Source organism: Tauraco erythrolophus, chromosome 5, assembly GCF_009769465.1.
Source record: "Tauraco erythrolophus isolate bTauEry1 chromosome 5, bTauEry1.pri, whole genome shotgun sequence".
Classification (NCBI taxonomy): Eukaryota; Metazoa; Chordata; class Aves; order Musophagiformes; family Musophagidae; genus Tauraco; species Tauraco erythrolophus.
In genome coordinates this window covers 26983150-27005242 of record NC_141469.1, presented here as the reverse complement: position 1 = coordinate 27005242, position 22093 = coordinate 26983150, and the positions used below count along the sequence as shown (strand labels likewise).

The 22093-nt window shown below is 41.8% G+C and overlaps 1 protein-coding gene across 1 annotated transcript; it reads right to left on the bottom strand.

Annotated features, from left to right (window-relative positions):
* Positions 1-40: 40 nt before the first annotated feature.
* Positions 41-8285, bottom strand: KRCC1 (lysine rich coiled-coil 1). The gene is made up of 7 exons (XM_086612028.1): positions 8222-8285; positions 6922-7028; positions 5290-5379; positions 5027-5201; positions 4036-4284; positions 2352-2451; positions 41-818 (listed from the first exon to the last, which is right to left on the bottom strand). Exons 1-7 carry the CDS (start codon positions 8283-8285, stop codon positions 41-43), a joined length of 1563 nt encoding a protein of 520 aa, XP_086468154.1.
* Positions 8286-22093: the final 13808 nt, after the last annotated feature.

The window sequence follows — 22093 nt, the reverse complement described above, 5'->3', positions numbered from 1 at the left end:
AACAGGATTCTTAAAGCTAAGTGAAATGTTTATCAATATCTCAAGACAGATCCATCCAAAGAAGCTCCTCTTCTCTTTTGTCATCTGTCTGTGGCTTCTTTTTATCCTTTTTGTGCTTTTTGCTCTCCTTCTCAGCAGGGTTTTCTTTAAGTCTTTTGCCTTTATAAGGTCTTGATTTCTTCACATTTACCAAGTCTGTCTCAAATTTAATTCTCTTTTGCTTCTCTTTTCCAAAATCTGTACCTTCATCATTTTTCTTTCTTTTCTGCCTTGTGGCTTCTTTCTCATACTTCGGCTCTTCACTGACGTATTCTTCCTCCTCAAAAAGTTTTCTGCGAAGTTTCTGCTCTTTTCTGCAGGAGACGGTAGAAGTTTCAGCAAGCGTAAGTTTGTACAAGTCTTTAGATTCTGCAAACGATAGCCTGAAGCTCTTATCTCTGATGGTGGCCACCTCAGACACTTGCTCTTCTGGCTCTTCTTTACAGTGTCCCTTGTTATAGCAACAATTAGGTGTCTTTTCTAGGGTGAGCTCATAAGCTGATGGCCAGCTTGACAATCTGTTTCCCCCAGTATTTGTAGGTGACTGGGTTTCTGAGAAAAGGCTGGAATGCTGGCCTTGTTCACACTTAAAGTTTGAAGGTGTAACTTCACTAAGGTCAATGCTTTTAATTTGAAACTCTTCCTCTTCTGCTTTTCCTAAGCACCTTCTTGGCTCTAGATCTCCAGCTTTCTCAACTTTAATGTAATCTGTTAATTTATCTTGAAAGGAGTTATGTGTTTTCTTCGATTTCTTCGTGAGATTGACAAGCACTGTTTCTCTGCATAAATTAGACAGAAAGTCTTAGTTATTAATACTGACCAATGTGCTTAGCATCTGTTGAGTTAAAAAAAAAAAAAAAGAAGTTATATTTCCAGAGTTAGAAAAAGAACATATTCCAAGTGCGTTGTTCTGTGTAACATGGACCCTGTTACACACGATCATATCTGTAAAGCTGAAGTTACAGGGAATAGATTCTACTATTTGCGAAAACCAAAAATCCAGAATAATTTCATGAAGACCAAATGAGTTTCCTGTGACCTAGGATGCTGCAAGAATAAGATGCTTTTAAAAATGAAAGCTTACTTAAAACTACTTTTTAAAAAGGAAATTTAAGATTCTCTTATTAACTAACCTCCAGTTAGCCGCAGATAAGAAGCAATTACACTAAATACTGACTGTCAAGCAATAAAGTTACTAATTTCCTTATGAGATTCATTCTATTGAACAGTCGAATTACAGTTACTTCCCACAAACTGTGTGACTTCACAGTAGAAACAAAACAGAACAGAAACAACCAACCTGGATCGCTAAAAAAACCCAAAGATAAACGTGCTCTCAAGGCAAAACTGCCTATCAGTTTATACTCTACTCCCCCGTTCCTCAGGCTGGACGATACAGTGGTTAGATGACAAAGATATCCCCTGTGGGAAGGGCAGCTCCAAAGACTCATCCCTTGGATGTATCTTGTTCTGCCTTAATTCACCAGCTTTGTACATTTATTTTGTATAAAGATACAGATACAGGCTTGCAGCAGTTCCCTACTCTCCTACTTTTGGGTACTCTAATTCTGTTGACTAAACAAACATTTAAAATCGTATCAGCTCTATGTCAGTCTCTCATGGTTTTATTATTACTGTGCCTTCACTTAAAATATGTCTTATCGAATTGCTTTAACTTGTAAGCAATTTTGATATTTAGCCTACTTGCACAGCAATCTCTAAAAAGTACATCTTAAATCACCACAACCACCATTCTGCAGTTAACACAGTCTACAAGCCCTCTTCTGGTAAAGGGGAAAGTACAAAAGCTATCATCTAACCCATAAATGACCTTATGTCAAATGTAAGATGCATGTTGATGAATCCTAAAAGCAATACAATTGATGGAGACTCAGCACTTTTTTGGATTAAGGTCTTCTTCGCCCTCTCAATAGGAATTTTGAAGTTCAGACCATTTCATCTAGACTGAGCACTGAAGATGCTGTAGCAAAATAGGTGCTGCTAGCCCCAGATAGCAAAGTAAGTGGGAAAACTGTACAGGTTTCAGGACCTTTCCTGTGAATTGTTATTGAAGATGCAACTGTTGGAACTTTAAGACCGAAATTCAGTCACAAGTATGATGTTTAAATGGACAGTGCTCTTTAAAACCAGTAAACCAAACCAAAACCAAACAAAAAACCCAAACAACCCCAGGCCAAAACAGAAAACCTCATGAACTAGTCACGGTCACCTAACAGCAGACAACAGGGCTAATGAAAAGGTTTGAAAATACAAACTAGAGAGGAACAGCAACAAAAGACTTATTGACTTACTTAATCCGGTGCTTATTTCCTTGTATATGGGACTGGTACGTTTCTATAGATGTAAGTGTGATGTTACATATGGGGCATATGTAACAACCAACTCCAACTGCTGAAAAGAAGGAAACTGTAGGTTAGAGAGACTGCAAATGAAAGGTAAAACTCCAAGGACATCATGATCCCATCCCATGCAAGAGTGCTAACATAATGTTCCCATAAACAGCATTTATAGACAGATATAAAGTCTCTGCTGCAATTTTACACTAAAAGAATACTTATGAAGGAAGGTGGTGAAGTGTACAGTTGCAGTACAACCACGGTTTAGACTTTAATGAAGAGTATTTCTGATGACTGAAGCGATCCAAGATAATTCTAGTAAACTGTTGTCAAGTGTTGATGACAGCAAACTGTACTGAAAAATTAAACACTACTGTAAATACCTGACCCAGAGCAAGCACCAGCAGATACCAATACAGTCAGCCCAGATTTAATTAAGATGAGTTTAAACATTACCTGCTCAAAAGTTCATGCAGCGTTGGTTGAACCCTGCGAAGATGCTGAGGGAACTGTCAATACAGTACATTATGAATATGGTACATGGAGACTCAGGCAAATATAAGGTAAGGTCCGATGAGGAAAATCCTCGTGTTTTTGAGGTTGTCATTTTCTCCTCTCCTACAAGCTGTGTGATCCACAGATCTAAGTATTCTGAAACCAGTGAGTAACTTTTTCCCCATGCAAACTCAAGGGCTTCATCCATTAGCAAATGCAGCATTAATTCCAATGGGCTGCTGCTTTGCATCAACACGTATTATTTTAACTTACAGCATGACTTAATGAGAGCTGTTTTATACTAACAATGGCTTTTGACTATCACGTAGGATTTTTAATTCCTTACTAAAGAAAGGATTGACAGTTCTGTTGTACAGGACCAGATGGTACCCCCTCAAAACTAAGGGAAGTTGCACACAACAGGGCCTTGGCTTTGGACACAGTGCTTGAGCTGGAGACAGTCCTGATGGGAGGCTTGAGAACAATGGCTGTTTAGGAAACAAATATCCTTATGTGAGAAGATCGAAATAATCATGACAACCAGTTTCATGAATAAAAGATCAAGGGAAGACATGACATCAGTTTTCAATTATTTAAAGAATGTGACAAAAAGGAAACAAATGATTCGATTCTTGTGTCTGCTTCTTGTTCTGTGCACAGTGAAGAAGTACACTGGGGTCAGAGAGAGCCGAGTTCAATGCCAGTAGAAGGTTTTAAGATCAAGAAGGTAAAGACCAGGAAGACCTGGAAGATGTTCCTTACAGAGGCTGTGCAATTTCCAGCTCATGCGGTTTTTAAGAACAAGGTGGATAAACATCAGAAGAATGACACAGATACAACTGATCCTGGCCTTGGACTTAGGGGACTGAGCTATTTTCTATGATCCTTTGAATTTGACTGCAGAACTCTGTGAGGACTGGATTTGAGTCTCCAAGTCAGTAAGAAATATTTTCCAACTTACAGGTGTCAGAGACAGAACTTTAGCAGTCCATAGACCAAACAGAAAGGAAGAAATGACCTTGTTCTGTAACACAGGAGAAGACTACCATTTTGTTGCATACACCAGAGCAGTTCCTTGAACAAATCAGAACTGAGTACTCAAGCTACACTCAGAGACTGTAACACTTGCTCATGTTCTGCTTACCACCTGTGCTGGCTTCCACAGGGACAGCTTTGTCTCCTAACTCCTCCAGGATCTTTTTCCGTGCTTCACTTCTTCTGTGTTTCTTACCAACATAATGCTGCTGGGCCACGAGTGGCTTATTGAAGGGAACACAGCAGAGCTTGCAGTACTTTGGATCATTTAATGTCAACCTTCTGTTGGAGGATGACAAAGGCTCTTCAGCTTTTGAAGACAGCAAGGGCTTCTTCTTATCTGATGGCGTCTGTAAAGCTGGAGACATGGAAGAAGAGGATAAATCTGCTGACAGCACAGCAAAGGAAAGGCTAAAACAATTCCATGGAGCAAAAAGGTGACTGCAGAACTACAGAGCCAGAAAGGAGAACAGTCCGCTGGGTGCTGAACTACTTGCAGGAGTCTATAAAATATCTTAGTCCTTGCAATGATATGAGCGTATAGACTGATAAGGAACACAATCCTGGAATATTCAGAAACCCACCATTAGAAACCTAAAAATCTGTGTTTAATGGCTGGTCACTCTAAAGTCCTTATACAGCCCAAGAAGTGAGAGGCACCCTGCAGAGGGTGATTCAGAGCACATTCGCTATGCTCCATCTTTAAACACAGTCCAGCAATTTTGTACAGGACTAGCACCAGTTAGGTGTTGCTCGTGGACTCATTGTTTTTTAATTTCTTATCATATTTATCACAGGAACATCTTGTTGAGGCTGCAGTGAATTCTCAGAACAATAAGCACCTTTCATTAATAATAAAGCAGAAATATATGCATATAGTTTCAGTCATCGAAAGATACAGAATTTGGAAGCAAGGTTCCATGGTTTCAGAGTTGCACAGGGTAGTATCTTTGTTTATTCACCTAAGGAGCTACCACAAGACAGCTCCACAACTTTAGCAGAATAGAAAGGCAGAGAGACACAGCAAGTGTAGGAAGATACTGCTCTATATTTGTTTCAGAGAGTGACAGGAAAACACATGCAAACTATTTAGTTCTTACCAGACACAGGCTGCACGGTTTGTGCTGGAACGTGGGCTTGGTTGCCTGATAATTGCTTCAGCTTTTTAGCATGGATCTTTCCCAAGTAGTGCGACGAAGCACAAACTGGGGAAGTAAAAATGACATTGCAGAGACTGCAGTATTTGTTTTTGTCCAGTGCTCCACTCCCATCCATCTGAAACCAGGCAAGGACAAGCTCGGTTACCAGCAGTCACTGAAGTATAGAAGGAAACATTTATTTAGTGATGAAGAGGAACAGTCACCTGAAAATTGATAAAATGGCCATGCTTCTGCCTCTCTTTCTCACCATGCACTTGGATGTAAAGATGAACTTTCTTGGTGTGCTTTTTGCCCTGGGAAGAGACTAGAATTATTCCTGTTTCAGTAGCAAGGATCCAAGCAGTGATATATCCAGTGACTGGGACTTCATTCATCAAAAATCGCTTTCAACACTTGCCAAATCGTATTTGTATAAGGCAGAGCCACAAGCAGACAAATGTCAGCTCATGTAACAATACAATACTTTAATCAATAATACAGTACTTAGCATTACTCATAATGTTTTGCCTAAAGCAGCCCTCAAAGTCATCTACTATCAGCTCTTTGGGGAATCAAAAATCCTGACATGTCCTCTTACAAACAGGGATGCTAAAATAGGTAAGGAAAGGAACATAGCCATGCCACAGAGCAAGTCTGCTGTGCTCCTTTACCACCAAGCCCAGGGGCTTGACATCAAGGCTGTCCCATGTCATAGTGCAGAAGAAGACCAGGCAGTGGGACCTAATCTGCCTTCCTAAATAAAAAGTCTAGTCTCTCTGTACAGTCAGTAGAGAGGAACAGGTTTCACTGGAAGCTGAGTTAAAGTATCTCCAGCTTGGAGACAGTCTATGGAGATTTCTGTATCTTTCTGTTGAGGACATAATAGTTCAGATAACTAAAATAGGGTGTTAATGTCTAATTTCCTCAGCTGCAACTATCTTTTAATTCTCTGAACCCATAACTTTCAAACTCTTGCACTTGTAATGTACTTACCCACATGCCACACTATACACTGGTAACCCACAAAGCAAGGGAAGGAAGGGAAGGAAGGGAAGGAAGGGAAGGAAGGGAAGGAAGGGAAGGAAGGGAAGGAAGGGAAGGAAGGGAAGGAAGAAGGACAAACTTGCACACCCTCAAAATCAAGTTTCAAAATAAAGCACACTTTCCCATCTCTACACTAATATCCCAAGGCACACAGTTGTTCCAAGAAATGCCTTCAGCATGATTCATGCAACCTGCCTCAAGCAGGCACGGGTACACAGAGCAGCGCATGTGTCTACCACTGGGTGAAGTGTCAGAAGGCATGACCTTGATTCTTTATAGCTAGCACTGCTTCATGCCATACACATGGTTTAGACTGGATATTAAGAAAAACATCTCCACCAAAAGGGTTGTCAAGCGTTGGAACAGGCTGCCCAGGGAAGTGGTTGAGTCACCGTCCCTGGAGCTATTTAAAAGACGTGTAGATGTGGTGCTTAGGGTCACGGTTTAGTGGTGAACTTGGCAGTTATACGTTACGGTTGGACTTGATGATCTTAAAGGTCATTCCCAACCTAAATGATTCTATGAATCTGTATGTTCTAGTTCACATGGTGCATATCTGCTCCAATCCTGTATACGGCATGGCCTGAACCTGCTCAGTTCCTTCTATAACTGTACTGCAATATGCAGGTGATTGCCCTTAACTATGACCGAGCCCACAACCTTCACAACGTTCAAGTCTGGCTAATGGCTAAGACTAGTATAAGCCTTGAGAAACATACTATAGAAAGTCTTTTGTAACACTATATAGAAACTCCAAACAAACAAACCAAAGCCCCAGTGCTTGCTAGGAGAAACTCTCCCTTATAGCCTACCTTATAGTGTGACGTCCTTTGAGACTCAAACTGCAGCACTGCCCCACAAACCTTACAGAAAGTGTCAGTGAAAAGGTCTTTCCTTGTTGCCTCATCTAAAACGTCATCTAAATGCAAAGAGCAAAAGATAAATATCAGCCAGTAGTTAGGACAAGATATATTTGCATGTCTTTGCTTACACAAAACATCAACCACTTGAATATTCACATGCAGCACAGGATGAAGGAACCAGTGTTCACCCTTAAAACCCCTTGAAATTCCCAGGAGGTGAAAGTACTTTTAAAGTTAAAGGCTTTGTTGCTAATGCACCAAAGCACATTTTGGAGTTCAGGAACGTAATAATTCAGTTCCAGAAATACGCGTGAAAAAAACACAATTTAAACCTAAACATAGCAAGACCACATTCCTAACTTTCTCCAAGTATATCCCTTTGAAGAGCACATACTTGTGTTGCTTTTTTCCTCCAGAAAGCTGACTGCTCAAAATAGTCCGCTCTGCTTAAAAACCACTGTTTTTAAACAGAGCGGTTAATTCCACCAGAGTTATTTCTGTTCAAGAGTACTGCTAAATTTAACTGACAATGGGGAAATCTCCTGTTAATGGATGTTTCACATATTTAACAAAAGCCCATGTTTATGCATTACTAAATGTATGTCTGCTTTTTATTTATTTTAAACTTGATCTTCATTATACAACTGAACAGTCAATGCTTATAAACCATTGACCAAAGCCTTTCAACATTCAAGTATTTTATACCCATTATGAATGACTGGGTGTTCTTGGAAGCTCAACACTTTTTTTTTTTTTTTTTGGTGCTATTTGCTAGATTTCAGCAGGATGACTTCAGGATATATCTGGGAAGGAGAAGGCATGGACAGTTCCCATCAATTCTCAGCCACAACCTTAGGATTCAGTGCCAGGGCTCTGCATCACAGGCCTGGTGTGTAGGAGTGACCTGTTTGCCATCTCACTGGCCTATATGCACGGGATTAGTTTATGGAGCCGGAGTAAGACCTCTTTTCGCCAAAGAATTAAATATTAGGCTCCCTTTTACAAACCGTGCGTCAAACAGCTCGGGCCTATTGCAGACACCCCATCTGCTCCTTCCACACGCAAAACACAAGACTCTCGCTGCGTTTTGCTCCTCAGTAATTTCTGCCTTTGGCACAGAACACCTACTACTTTTTAACACCATACTTTATTTCTCGGAGGGAACCGCACTGCCTGTGTTTCGGCCGTGCTCCGACAGCCCTGTGCCACCACCGCCCCTCACGGCCTCCAGCGGCCGGGCCCCACTCACCTTCGCGGCGGAAGGCGGCGAGAGGCGGCTGAGGGGCCGCTGTCCCGCCCCGCTCCTCCGCCATGGTCCTTAAGGGCGCTGGGCCGCCTTGAGGAGCCCTTGAGAGCCGCGACATCTTAACGCGCTCCGGCTACCGTCTCTCCCGTAACGGGCTCCTCTCGCGGAGCGGCTCCCCCTCGCAGCCCGCTGTAACGGCTCCGGGGGGGCCCACCGTAACCGCCGGCCCGCGCGGCGGCTCCCGCCGCTCCTCAGTCTGCCCTCACGGGCCGCCGCGGGCCCGGCGCGGCCCCCCCGTGCCCGGCCGGCCCGCGGCTGCTCCCTCAGGGCCCACCGCCCTCCGAACTGGCCGGGGGCTGCTTGTAACTGCTGAGCAACTGCTAATAAATAGTAAATAGCTTACACAAAACATCAACCACTTGAATATTCACATGCAGCACAGGATGAAGGAACCAGTGTTCACCCACTGAACCATATCGTGCCTCACTGGCTCCAAAGAAATGCAGCAAAGCCACCTCAACCTTCCTACTTACAGAAGTATTGCTCTCATGGACTTAACAAAGTTTTACTGTAAGAGTACCTAGACTTTAAAAACAAAGACAGAGACTCTTCATTGGGTTTTCAGTCCACTTCAGTAGGGTACAATGTCAGAAATACTTGCCTAATGGCCTAAAAGGAAGGATTTTAAGTGGACTAGATCATATTTAGTTAGCTAAATATGGGAATACTCCTTAAAGAAGAGATTTAAAGGAAGTCTGGGAGTAGCTCAGTAGATGAGAAAGCCCAGGAGGTCTCAGATGGTCAGGACAGTTGTACCTGTGTCCCCTATAACAATTTAGCTGATTTAGACACATGGAGAAAAATTTCTCCAATGGCTTGTTTTGATTTTCTTTGCCCTTTTCCCAGTTAGCTCATGGCTATATACACTTTAATTCATACTAAAACTGGCCCAGATATGAAGCTATTCCTGAATAATTGTATGTGCAGGCACATTTGATCTAGGGCGAGATACTCTAATAAGCACTTAAAAGTAGTACCAACATCATGTCAATTAAGAAAACTAAACACATCCTTCAGAAGAGCGTAGCTGTGCTAGCAAAACCTTCACAAAGATAAAGCTACATCACCACCCCTGTGCATTCTCCTCTTAATACACTTTAATTCATTAGGGAAACCAGTTTAAGCCATATCGCTTGAAACACTCCTCTAGTACAGGCTGTGCTTTCAGGGAGCAAGCTTACCCACATTGCTGCATCACCAGATCTTTTTCTGTGCTGACAAACTCGAAGACTACTTGCTTCTTTTTTATACCCAGTAGATCACACTTTAATTCCCGTTAAGCTAGAATTTCACTTTTTGGCGTGCCCTGCTCTTAAAAATTAGCCAAAGTTAAACCAGTTTAAAGCAAAAATAAAGGAAGCTGCATAACTACACAGTTTAACTTGACCGTGCTCTTCAAATGAAGTTGAGGTTAAAGGGAAAATATTGGGGAAAGAATCATGATGTCTTAACCCTCTGAGTTTACCCAATGGTCCGTTCTGGAAGCCACATGTGGAACAGCTGGCTTTCTGTGCTTTGCACACAATCCGCAGATATATGGACAAGGAAAGCATCGCTCCTTGTGGTCTCAAGGCTCAGCACCAAAAGGCACCTACAAACCCAGAAAGGCATCCAGCCTTTACCCTGATTTCTAAAGATTGCTCTCTTGGCCCCTTGCCAAAGCAAAGTTCAAGGGAACATGAAAAAAACAAATCAAATACTGCCTATTGTGTCCCGTGACTTTAAACAATGGTGCTAAACTGTGGGATGATCAGTTCACAAATGATTAAGGAGGGACTTGTCTCTACCCTGTCCCCTGCATGTGCCCTGGACAACATGTGACTGCCATCTTGGCAAAGGTAAAAAGCTGCTTAAAAACCCAGAGCATGAATATCAGTACAAGCTGTATGACATATACTTTAACTGAGCCATTATCGCCCCAGGAACGTGGTTCCAGTGGAAGTCTGAAACAAGGAATGCCAAACTTCTTTGAGAAGCCAATGTTAACACGTGCATCCAGGTGAAAATCTATCAGCAGCTCTATGGGCACTGACAAAACCTCAGGAATGGCAGATGCAGAGATCTTTCTGGGACTGTGTATAGCTAAACCCACTTTGCCTTCCCAAAGGAGCACTCCTGAATTGTTTAACACACGGATTTTAAGAAAGCTGGCTCTGATGAGGCTTTTGGCTGAGACTGCAACAATGACCAGGTATCAAAACGCCGCTGTCTGGCATGGTTTACCATTGGTCCCCAATAAAAGAATTAATTTTCTAATAAAAACTTTATTTTCATGAGGTACAATAGCCAGATGACTATTCCTTTCAAGCTTTTGTATTCTGGAGTATAAGTCACCCAGAAATGTTCAATATTCTACAGTTATTGATTCACGTAGCTTAGCCTCTTCAAGCAAAGGAGTGAAAGATGGACACCATAACTTGAGTTGATCCACACAAGAAAATCCAATGACCTAGTTTTGGGCATTAGATGAAAACCCATTGTGCACCCAAAACACATGAATTGGCAACGTTTGTAGCCGAAAAGCCATTTACAGAGGAAAATTGCACCAGTTTGTTCAAGTGTACTGAACTGTAAAAACAGCTACCTAGAGAAAGGTAAATAGAACAACATTCTGTATTAAAAAAAACCCAAAACACACAAACAAAAAAAGGCAAATTGCAATGCAACTATGCACAAGTCCATGAAATGCTACTATCAAGGGCAGTATCCACTCTATTTCAAATTGCATAACTTCTCACTGGAAAACCTATCTTTGTTTCAAGGCAGACTTCTTTATATTAGTGAAGGACAGTATTCTATGAATATTTTCCTTGACTTAGCAGTGAACTGCACAGTCTTCTTGGCAGATAAAACCAACCAACCAAATGCCTGCTACAAAAATCCCTAAAAACATTGTCATGTGAAAAATTAAAAATATTGTAATGTGAAATTAAAAATGAGGTTTTGTTCACCTTTTTCTTGGCTGAGCACTGCAATAAAAAGATTGGATTATAGGGAGCAGAAGTCTGGTTGTCCAAGTAACTTCTATTGTGCCTCTTGGAGCCGTACTGAACCCTGTTGTGTCCTTGTCCTCAATGGCATTTTGCAGTAACTGATGAATTGCACTAAAATATATTGTAGGGACAGTTTTAAATATTGCTCTTCATTGTTACAAGAGCTGTTTTCATTCTTCAATATTGTAAAAAGGTTGACAGGACCTGACTTAAGATTCTTTCTTCTTTGTAAATTTATCACATCTTAGTTCTCTTTTCATAGTGTTGTCTTTTCTACTTCTCATTAAGTCTTTATATTTTTCACCTCTTAACACTGTTGTCCCTCTGTTTTGGCTCAATCTTTTCTCAAAATAAGGTTATGCTACTACAGCTGAGCCAGCAGTGACGACTGCAGAGCTACAATAACTTCAGTGAAGTCTCCTACCTCAGTCTAACACTTGTAGTGTTGTTAAGCCCAAGAATTCGTTTCCCTCCAAGAGAGAAATATCATCAAAAATAAATACACAGAGTTCAAAACATTTGCCTTGATTTTGGAACCTTAAAGATTTGCTCTACTCAGTTTTTCTCCATGGTCACAAGATGACCATTAACACCTATCACATGCCCCTCTACTCTGCTCTCGAGAGACTCCACCTGGAATACGGCGTTCAGCTCTGGAGTCCCCAACAGAAGGACATGGAGCTGCTGGAGCGGGTACAAAGGAGGGCCACGAAGATGATCCGAGGGCTGGAGCACCACTGCTATGAAGACAGGCTGAGAGAGTTGGGACTGTTCAGCCTGCAGAAGAGAAGGCTCCGGGGTGATCTTATAACAGCCTTCCAGTACCTAAAGGGGGCCTACAGGAAAGCTGGAGAGGGACTTTTTACAAGGGCATGTAGTGACAGGACAAGGGGCAATGGATTTAAACTGAAAGAGGACAGATTTAGATCAGATATAAGGAAGAAATTTTTCACTTAGAGGGTGGTGAGGCACTGTAACAGGTTGCCCAGAGAAGTTGTAGATGCCCCATCCCTGGCAGTGTTCAAGGCCAGGTTGGATGAGGCTTTGGGCAACCTGGTGTAGTGGAGGGTTTCCCTGCCCATGGCAGGGCGGTTGGAACTAGATGATCTTTGAGGTCCCTTCCAACCCAAACCATTCTGTGATTCTATGATTTCTACATGGTCTTCTGACAAACTGCATGGAGACAAGTTCGGGAATAAACTGATGTGTCTCACTTAAATCCCAACCAGGCAGCGAGTTGTAAACAGTCTTCAGTTCAGTTTGGGCAACTGCAGGCTCCCTCTCAATGGCGACTGTGCACATCAACAGCCCTCTTCGCTAAATGACATGTCTCTCCCGACTTCCATAGAAGGGTCACAAACAGGTCTGCCCTTTCTCCTCCTAACTATGTCTCAAGACCATTTGCAACACGCAAAAATGACAGAGCATGGGGAGATCTACTCTACCGCTGCCTGTGCGCAACCAGTTCTATAAATATTAAGTTGAACTTGAGGTCTTCAGCTTTCAGATTCACAAGACATCTTTCCCAGTAACCACAAAAAACTTTTTTTAAAAAACAGCTCACCTTACAGTTTACAACCATGCCATCAGAAACTTTCCAGAGAATCAATCAAAAGCAGTAGCCTTGCAGAACTGCCATACTGACCTTGTAATTTTTATGCCTTCAAAACAGTTTACACAAAGCTACTGCTACCATGAATTCAGAGCAACTGTTCTGATCAGCTTTTTGTCACTATGAAACAGTTCACTACAAAACAGACCAACTACTGTTTGACACAAAGTGACTGCTTCTTAATAAAAAGATACGGTTAAAATGTTTTAGAAATATAAGACATGGGATTAATTTTTTAAAATAAAAGCTATAAATATTCATACTGCATGAAGTCAACCAGTAATTTGCAGTGCAGCTTTTCCCCTACTTTAGGCTATTCCCCTCAAAAAAATTTACAGTTGTCAACAGCCCACACTTCAGAGGAAAAGACAAGTCTCTGGACTATCGGGACTGGAGTCCTTAATCTGTCCCATACCACCTATTTACTACTGACCCAATGGCAACATTTTCTCATGTGACTCTTAGCAGGTCGTATGGGTTTGTCCTTGCCACGGTTTTCTCTGCTATATTATGAAACCTACGGTACTTTGTCCTGCCACAGACATGATGTGAGACCTCATAATTTGTGAACGCCACTGCCATTCTCAGAAAAGACATACTATAGTAACAGTAAATATTAAGGGCAGTTTATCAATCTAAAAGGATGCACAAATGAAGTAGCGCACGTAACGGAGTTTCTGGAAATCAAAGGATGAATCTTATCCCACTGACTGCTAAGAGCAGCCTTGCATGTGACTTTAGCACAGCCAACGAACCTCAGATACTCATAAGGTCATCCCATTAAAGGAAGTGCAGAGAACCCTCAAAGATTTAACTCAATGTTCATGGGAAGCGTGGAGCACTGTAACAATCCCCGCTGGCTTCTGGGCTCAGAAATCCCACCGACCAGACTGGTGCTTCTCTTCAGTACTAGCCTTGTTTTCAGTGTCATCTCACAAGAAGATTTCAAGGACTGGTCCTGGCCAGCATAGCTTCCGAAAGCACAGGAGATCCAAACTTTGTTGGTGCTTACAGATGTTAACACTAAAAGACACAGACTCTCACAGGGCAGATTAGAATTATTAGCTTTGTGGCTTCAGCAGTTCTGAGGGTGCCTCATTGACATGAAGATATGCGACCACACAGGGCTGAAAACAAGAGTGCAGTTCTTGATTTGCAAGTGTCTAGAAGCATCGAGAAGGATTAGAGCCCATTTCTAATGGGTATAGTACAAGCATAAGAAAAAAAGGAGCTTCTGTTCTGATCTAAGGTGGCACTGACCACAGTAAAAGGATGCACACAAATGGAAAGGAGCCAGGATGACAATAGACAATTGCAGAAACATGAGGCTGCACGTATTAACCATGTGTATTTATAAATTTCTTATTTCAAGCGAATGTAGTCATTAGCTCATCAACACACCATCTGCGCCACCTGTACCATTTGCTTTGCCTCGTTATCCTTCCTAAGCTCTTAAGAAATACTTCTTTTCAGAGGGAACTGGGCTGAGAAATGTACCTGTCAAAGCTGATCAGACAGAATGGGAAACGAGCACTCAAGTACTGCCCAGGCATAAAGGGAAAAATCCAGCAATAAACCAGGTAACATCTTCCTGCTTCATTTGTATGTCCAGAAAGAAAACATGAAAGACAGTCAGGAATTCCATGAATGTACTACTTATAAGCTGTCCTTAAAAAAGCAGATATTCACAGAGAAAGAGAAAATATTTTTGTTGTTGGACTGTCAAGGCCAAAAAAAGCAGATCCAGGAGATAGCTGCCACGCTTAGCGATGATCCACATTAGAATTAACATAGTCCCAAAGGGAAAATGAAAAAAAAAACAGGTGAAGTTTTCCATTTTCTTTTCAAAGAAACGAATAAAATATTTTTTTATTCTTTTCACTAGTAATTCTCAGTAGTCACTACAGTATTTCTTACAATTACTTCAGTTCTTATTATGATTCAGGAGCATAAAGTCTAGGATATGGAATAGGTGCCAAAAAGATATTTTTTAATCAATCAAAATGCTTATAAATTGCAAGAAAGTAGAACACACACACACACAAAAGTCAATCTGTATTCCTTCTTGGTTTTGTAACACTATTAATTTATAGCAGTCATCCGAGATTCTTGGGCATTTCAATAAAGGGCTGCTTTAAAATCAGATGCAAATTCCAGACACACTGCAGAGGCTATGCAGCCCCTACAGAGAAGGAAGACAGAGGTGGGAGGAGGTAAGAGAAGACAAGGCTGGAAAGATAGCTTAAGCGTCTGCACAGAGAAATGGGACAAGGTGAGTTCGTTTGAGATGCTAAACGGGTTTATTTCCACACTACAAAAAGTTTGAGAAACCTACCTGAAACCAGACAGCAGCATGGCTGTGTTCAAGCACTGCATGCCCATGACATACACGTGCCTGCGAACACGCACATTTATACCTGACTGGGAGACCCTGGCTCTACTCTCAGCTCTGCTGCCTACTTATTAAACTTGGTCAACGCCCTTAAACCTACATTCTCAAATGTAGGTATGTTTGTATTTAGGCATTTAAGCTTGAAAACTCTAGTTTTCATTCCTGTGCATCTCTGATTCCTGCAGCAGTACCATGGGAGAAATTAGTTACCTACTGCAAAGGGATGAGTTAAAACCGGTTCTTTGCGAACACAACTGTTCCTCACTTTGGTGGGTCCCTTCAACATTTTCCTGAACAACAGAATTGGGATAAATAGTGTCACTTTAAATTACTGTTTTCAGTTAGGGTATGAACAATCTCGGTTTAAATTCATTGGTTTTCTTAGAAAACAAGTGTTTCAAACCAAATGCTTTTGCAAGTGACTCCAGATGCCAACATCTTGCTATTTAAGTATGAAATGAGTAGTAAGCATCAGAGAAGGACACAATTCCTCCTTCCCACGTAAGCTGCATTTTACAAGTTACCTTTTGAAAAGCACTCAGTGAGCTACTGCCAATAAAACACATTTCCACGGTAAGTTTGCACTGTGGTGGCTGCTCCACATGTGCACAACAGAAGGAACTATTCCTCTTTCTCAGGGTGCTGTGGCCTCAAGAGACTGCAAGTCCCATCAGGTCCTGGTCAAAGTCAGTAACACTGGCTCAACTTCACAGAGCCCAGAGGACACTGGGACTTTGAGCCTGGTGAGCTACAGTGGCAGACAGGTACGGCCAGTCCAGAGCACACGTAGCAAAGATGGGTCAACCCAGCCTGGGAGGAGTTATGATCTTCACATTCCAGATGGCAAACATACACCTAATACAGAAGGGGTAAAAAGCTGTCTAGTCTTAATTCATAGCCAGTAGTTAAAGAAAATAATATAATTCCACAGGAAAAAAAAAAAAAAAAAGGCGTATTTTCAGGTGTTTGCAAAGACCAGAGAAGCAAGCCACAGGGCAAAACGATCATGTCTTCTACTCTTCTTTAAAGAAATACTGTCAGTATATTTGCTTCATTACTGTTCCCTCCAAGTCAGTGTTTCATTTAAGTCATACTGGGATTTCTCCTTCATAAACTTATTTTTTATGATGCCACCTTCAAAGCTTGAGTTTGAGATGTAACCTAATAATTCGATTCAATTCTAATATTTTACTGAGTTGGTTTCACTGTTACAAGTCCTCCGTCGTTAAGACAAGCCATGAATCACTGAAGATTTATTAATTACCAAAAACCACTCAAACTTTACAAAGACAGGTGCAAGAAAAGTTTCCTAAAAACATCCACTTTCACTCTCATGAAAATGACTTCTCATTCTTATCTCCCATGTGACTTCTAAAATGTGTGAGTAAATACAAAAATCTGTCATTAAAGCAGAAGTGGATCGTAACAACAAATGCATGCTTAAAACCCAGCACACTTTTTACTGGTATAATTTTCTGACCAGCATCTTCTGAGAGTGTTCAGAAGACACAGAAGTGAAATACTTCACATGAAGTGAAATCAAAAGCAGTCTGACATAGTAGTGAATAACACAGGTGAAGGCAGAGAACATCCAGTATCACCTGAACATCCAGGTGATACCCAATATACTTACATTCTTGTCCATTAATTGAGCATTTCTAAAAATACTTCTCCAGACAAGTGTTTTGTACAATTATTTTTTTAATGTAGAGAATAAACCCAGCCTAAATCAACAGACAATGAGGAGCAACCTATAGGCAATGAGGAACACATTATTCTTAAAACAAGATGACTTGATCGTTTTAATGCTCAAATACTGAAATATGGGCACCGAGAAAGCAATGGGAACTGCAGGTGCTCAGCATCTCTCTTAACAAGAAAACAAAAGTAATTTAAATATTTTTTTTAAAAAATCCAAATAACAGAGGTGGATTTTGAAAATCTGGAACCAAGCACGTTGCCTAATAACAATAAATCAGACTCTTAGCGTCTGAATTAAAAGGCAATGATTTGCTTACTATTTCTTGATTCTCAGTGTACAATCTTAAAAGCACACTGAGTATTTTTCGAAATTTTTTTTTTAAATCTTCTTCAGTGCAATACCAATTCAGTCAAGGCATTAAAATCCTGATGTGAGAAGGCTCAGAGACATTTTAACATTATTGTACTTGTATATCTTACTATGGGAGAGAAGTTTGAGGATGTCTTTTCAATTTTAAACTTTCACTATCTGTTTTTTTACTTTTACTAGGGTAATGGTAGAGGAATCTTTGTGGCATGCCATGCAGGAAAAGCATGGGGAAAAAAATAGTCTTCCCTCAGGGCAGCATAAACGTGGCAGGAAAAATACTAACATTAATAAAAATATCAGAGACCAGGTAATTTAAAAAAGCCTGTTCAGCTCAGGATTTTCTACCACTTGATTAAAAAGTAAATGCTCCCAGCTTTAGTCTATTATTAATTTTCTTTCCCAATTCTTGCGGATAGAGAAGACAGGAAGTAGAATAATGTAGTAAAAAAAGGTCTAGGCTAGAGAAATCCCTTAAGGCAAAGGTATAAAATTTCAAGTTCAAGGTACTAAACCCATGAAATGACATAGCCAAATTCTGCCCTCAAACACCAACAGCAAACATAGCATTTTAATAAGAAATAGATGAATATACATGAATCAAGTTCAACAACTGCAAGTCCTCAAGAGTAAATATTGATCCACATATTTTACAAGCCCTTTCACATGGCCCTCTCCAAGGCACATCCACACAAGCACAGGGGTTAGCACATCTTACCAGGCTACCACCTCTCAGCCTCACAGTCACTGAGTGTGCAGGCTGAAGCCTGTCCCAGCTGCCAAGTAAAACAGGTTAACTTACATCCCGTGCACTACATTAATTTGCTTTACTCTGCAGGAAAGAAAGGCAGGAGCCTGCATGCCGTCAGTTATCTCATCTCAGCTGCAACTTTACATGACCTGCAAACTCTATCACTTGTCATCTGGCAATCATACTCCGTAACAGGATGAAAGATGAACAAAAACTTGAATGCTTAGAGCATCAGCTGTCCAAAACTGCAGGCAAACAGCATCACAAACCCAGTCGCTTTGGGTTGTGATAGAGCAGGCAAGCACGGTCACTGTACAGTGGGAGTCAGAAAGCAATCTTTGAAATAAACACAGATATCCAACTTAGAAAGAGCAGGCCAAGATTATAAACTTTAAAACCCTTACCAAATACACTGAACTGCGGTTATTACGCTGCTGTATTCCTATATGGAGGGAGGCTGAACCAGACAGCTTTAGATTTCTGCAGTTAGGTGAAAGACGTCTCTCCAAGAAAATAATACTGTTGTAGCACTAAATTTTAATTTTCACAGTGAGTTTAGTTCCTGAATATCCTTTTGAATGATTTTTTTGTGTGTGTGTTTTGTTTTCAAAGCTCAGGTGACCATAAAAAAAAAAAAAAAGTGCCAAACTGGACTCTGTTGGTTGGAAACGAATGCTGTTAATGCTGGCACTGTATGTTTCCATAAACTAGTTTCATCACTCAAACTCTAAGATTTTTCCCCACAGAATACTATAACAAGTTAACTTACATTACATATGCGTCTTTGAACACTGCATGTTATAGCAGATTTGACCAAGACACGTGGCTAAGCCTGTACACACACAAGGCCTTTGGAGTGTACAACTACACTACCAGAACAAGGGTTAAACCTAGCGTTGCCCAAACCTTCTCAAATGCACAAACTAAATCAAAACAGTGCTAAAAGCCTTGCTGGCCAGATAGATCTGTGAGCTACCCTGACACAAGAAACTTGCAATTGGTGTGAAACAGAATGCTCCCCCTTTTGCCCTGACTGAGCAGTAACAAGTCATTTTGCCTGCTCTATTCCTGCTCTGAGCTCAGCCAGGACACAGAAAATATTTTAAAGCATCAAGATTGAAGTACAATAGATCAATCATTACTAATAAAACTAAGGTGTCCACTTCTCGCAACACAGTTCCTTGATTCTCTTCATTATTCTCCCTGTTGGTCTAAGGCCTCTTGTTTCCACTACTCTGTTTCCGTTGAACATCACACTGACCTCTGCTCCCTGCATCCTATCACACTCACGAGAGCTGGACCAGCCTGTCACAGCTGAAGCAGATTGGAATTAGCTATTCTGCTTTTACCAAAAAAAAAAAAAAAGTGTTACATCATTTTTATTGCAAGAAATTGCTCATGATTTCAGAAAACAAGCCTTTGATTTTTTTCACTTTCTGCGAGCATAGTTTGATGTAGCTGGACTTCTTGAAACACATCACCAAAACGTGACTAGAGTGGAAGAGAAGGCTGATTAAGTTTACGCTGGGTGACTGCTTTCTTCTGAAGAAGAATCTAATGCATTATACTTCTTAAACATGACAGGATAAGCTGCTAGTTTCCTTCCCAGGCATTAAGTTGTTGCCTTAGGATAAGAGACCCTTTCCCCCTTCTGCTCTGTTGTGGTTTAACCTTCCTTGGGTCTTAAGAACACATAAGATATACACCTCCCAATCCCCACTTTGTAAACTCTCTGAGGCAGGTTAAGACAAGTTAGTTACCCTTCTGATATATAAAAGCTCCGGCGTAATAGTAGTTTGTGCAATGTCATTTCTCAGCCTACTCTCAGCACTATTTAAGACGGGCTTGTGGAATGCTGGGTGAGAAACATATAATCAGTGAATTAGTATCCGACTCCTCCCCCTCCCCCCCCCCCAACCCTAGTAAGAGAAGATGATGTGCAGAAGAAAAGGATCGAGAGGGAAAAAAAATGGTCATTTGTAACATGAGAGCGCTATATACTGAGCCTTGAAGAGGGATGCATGGTTTTAACTACAGATAACTACACTCTTAAGGTATCTCGGGTTTTATCTTGTTGCCACGAAGTCAAAAGAAAGCCCTTAGGGTAAAACGAACAAACAAAAACCCCCAAGGGTGGGTGGGTGCGTGAAGAAAATAGCAAGAACTGTTGCCACAGAAAGTTTCCAAAGTCAAAAGTTACTGCTAATTTTGTATTTAAGAAAAGGATACCCTTCCTCCTCAACAGGCAATCAAAGCAGAAATTACCCATAATATCCAGTTCCACAGCTCTGTTTGGCACAGGTATGAACTGACAGGCATAACCAGCAATCCTTGCTGTGTCTGGCTCACAACAAAACCTGTACCAGCTGTGCACTAAAAATATAGGTGTGAGCTACCTATAAATACTGGGAATTTAAGAAACACAACCTTCTGACCCTTAAAACCCCTTGAAATTCCCAGGAGGTGAAAGTACTTTTAAAGTTAAAGGCTTTGTTGCTAATGCACCAAAGCACATTTTGGAGTTCAGGAACGTAATAATTCAGTTCCAGAAATACGCGTGAAAAAAACACAATTTAAACCTAAACATAGCAAGACCACATTCCTAACTTTCTCCAAGTATATCCCTTTGAAGAGCACATACTTGTGTTGCTTTTTTCCTCCAGAAAGCTGACTGCTCAAAATAGTCCGCTCTGCTTAAAAACCACTGTTTTTAAACAGAGCGGTTAATTCCACCAGAGTTATTTCTGTTCAAGAGTACTGCTAAATTTAACTGACAATGGGGAAATCTCCTGTTAATGGATGTTTCACATATTTAACAAAAGCCCATGTTTATGCATTACTAAATGTATGTCTGCTTTTTATTTATTTTAAACTTGATCTTCATTATACAACTGAACAGTCAATGCTTATAAACCATTGACCAAAGCCTTTCAACATGCAAGTATTTTATACCCATTATGAATGACTGGGTGTTCTTGGAAGCTCAACACTTTTTTTTTTTTTTTTTGGTGCTATTTGCTAGATTTCAGCAGGATGACTTCAGGATATATCTGGGAAGGAGAAGGCATGGAAAGTTCCCATCAATTCTCAGCCACAACCTTAGGATTCAGTGCCAGGGCTCTGCATCACAGCCCTGGTGTGTAGGAGTGACCTGTTTGCCATCTCACTGGCCTATATGCACGGGATTAGTTTATGGAGCCGGAGTAAGACCTCTTTTCGCCAAAGAATTAAATATTAGGCTCCCTTTTACAAACCGTGCGTCAAACAGCTCGGGCCTATCGCAGACACCCCATCTGCTCCTTCCACACGCAAAACACAAGACTCTCGCTGCGTTTTGCTCCTCAGTAATTTCTGCCTTTGGCACAGAACACCTACTACTTTTTAACACCATACTTTATTTCTCGGAGGGAACCGCACTGCCTGTGTTTCGGCCGTGCTCCGACAGCCCTGTGCCACCACCGCCCCTCACGGCCTCCAGGGGCCGGGCCCCACTCACCTTCGCGGCGGAAGGCGGCGAGAGGCGGCTGAGGGGCCGCTGTCCCGCCCCGCTCCTCCGCCATGGTCCTTAAGGGCGCTGGGCCGCCTTGAGGAGCCCTTGAGAGCCGCGACATCTTAACGCGCTCCGGCTACCGTCTCTCCCGTAACGGGCTCCTCTCGCGGAGCGGCTCCCCCTCGCAGCCCGCTGTAACGGCTCCGGGGGGGCCCACCGTAACCGCCGGCCCGCGCGGCGGCTCCCGCCGCTCCTCAGTCTGCCCTCACGGGCCGCCGCGGGCCCGGCGCGGCGCCCCCGTGCCCGGCCGGCCCGCGGCTGCTCCCTCAGGGCCCACCGCCCTCCGAACTGGCCGGGGGCTGCTTGTAACTGCTGAGCAACTGCTAATAAATACTAGTAACAACCCTGAACTGCCTGGCGACTGCTAGTACCTGCCTAATTACTAGTAAGAGCCTAGTAACATTGTAGTAACTACTCTTAGTGCCTGTGTCATGCCTTCCCCGTAACCG

Bases quoted from the DNA above. Each gene is read 5' to 3' on its own strand.
- KRCC1 (XM_086612028.1), bottom strand. From the start codon at position 8,285: ATGGCGGAGGAGCGGGGCGGGACAGCGGCCCCTCAGCCGCCTCTCGCC. The intron at 5,202-5,289 runs GTGACTGTTCCT...GCCTGGTTTCAG, and splicing joins GCCATTTTATCAATTTTCAG to ATGGATGGGAGTGGAGCACT. The intron at 2,452-4,035 runs GTAAGCAGAACA...CCTTCTTTTCAG, and splicing joins TGTGGAAGCCAGCACAGGTG to CAGTTGGAGTTGGTTGTTAC.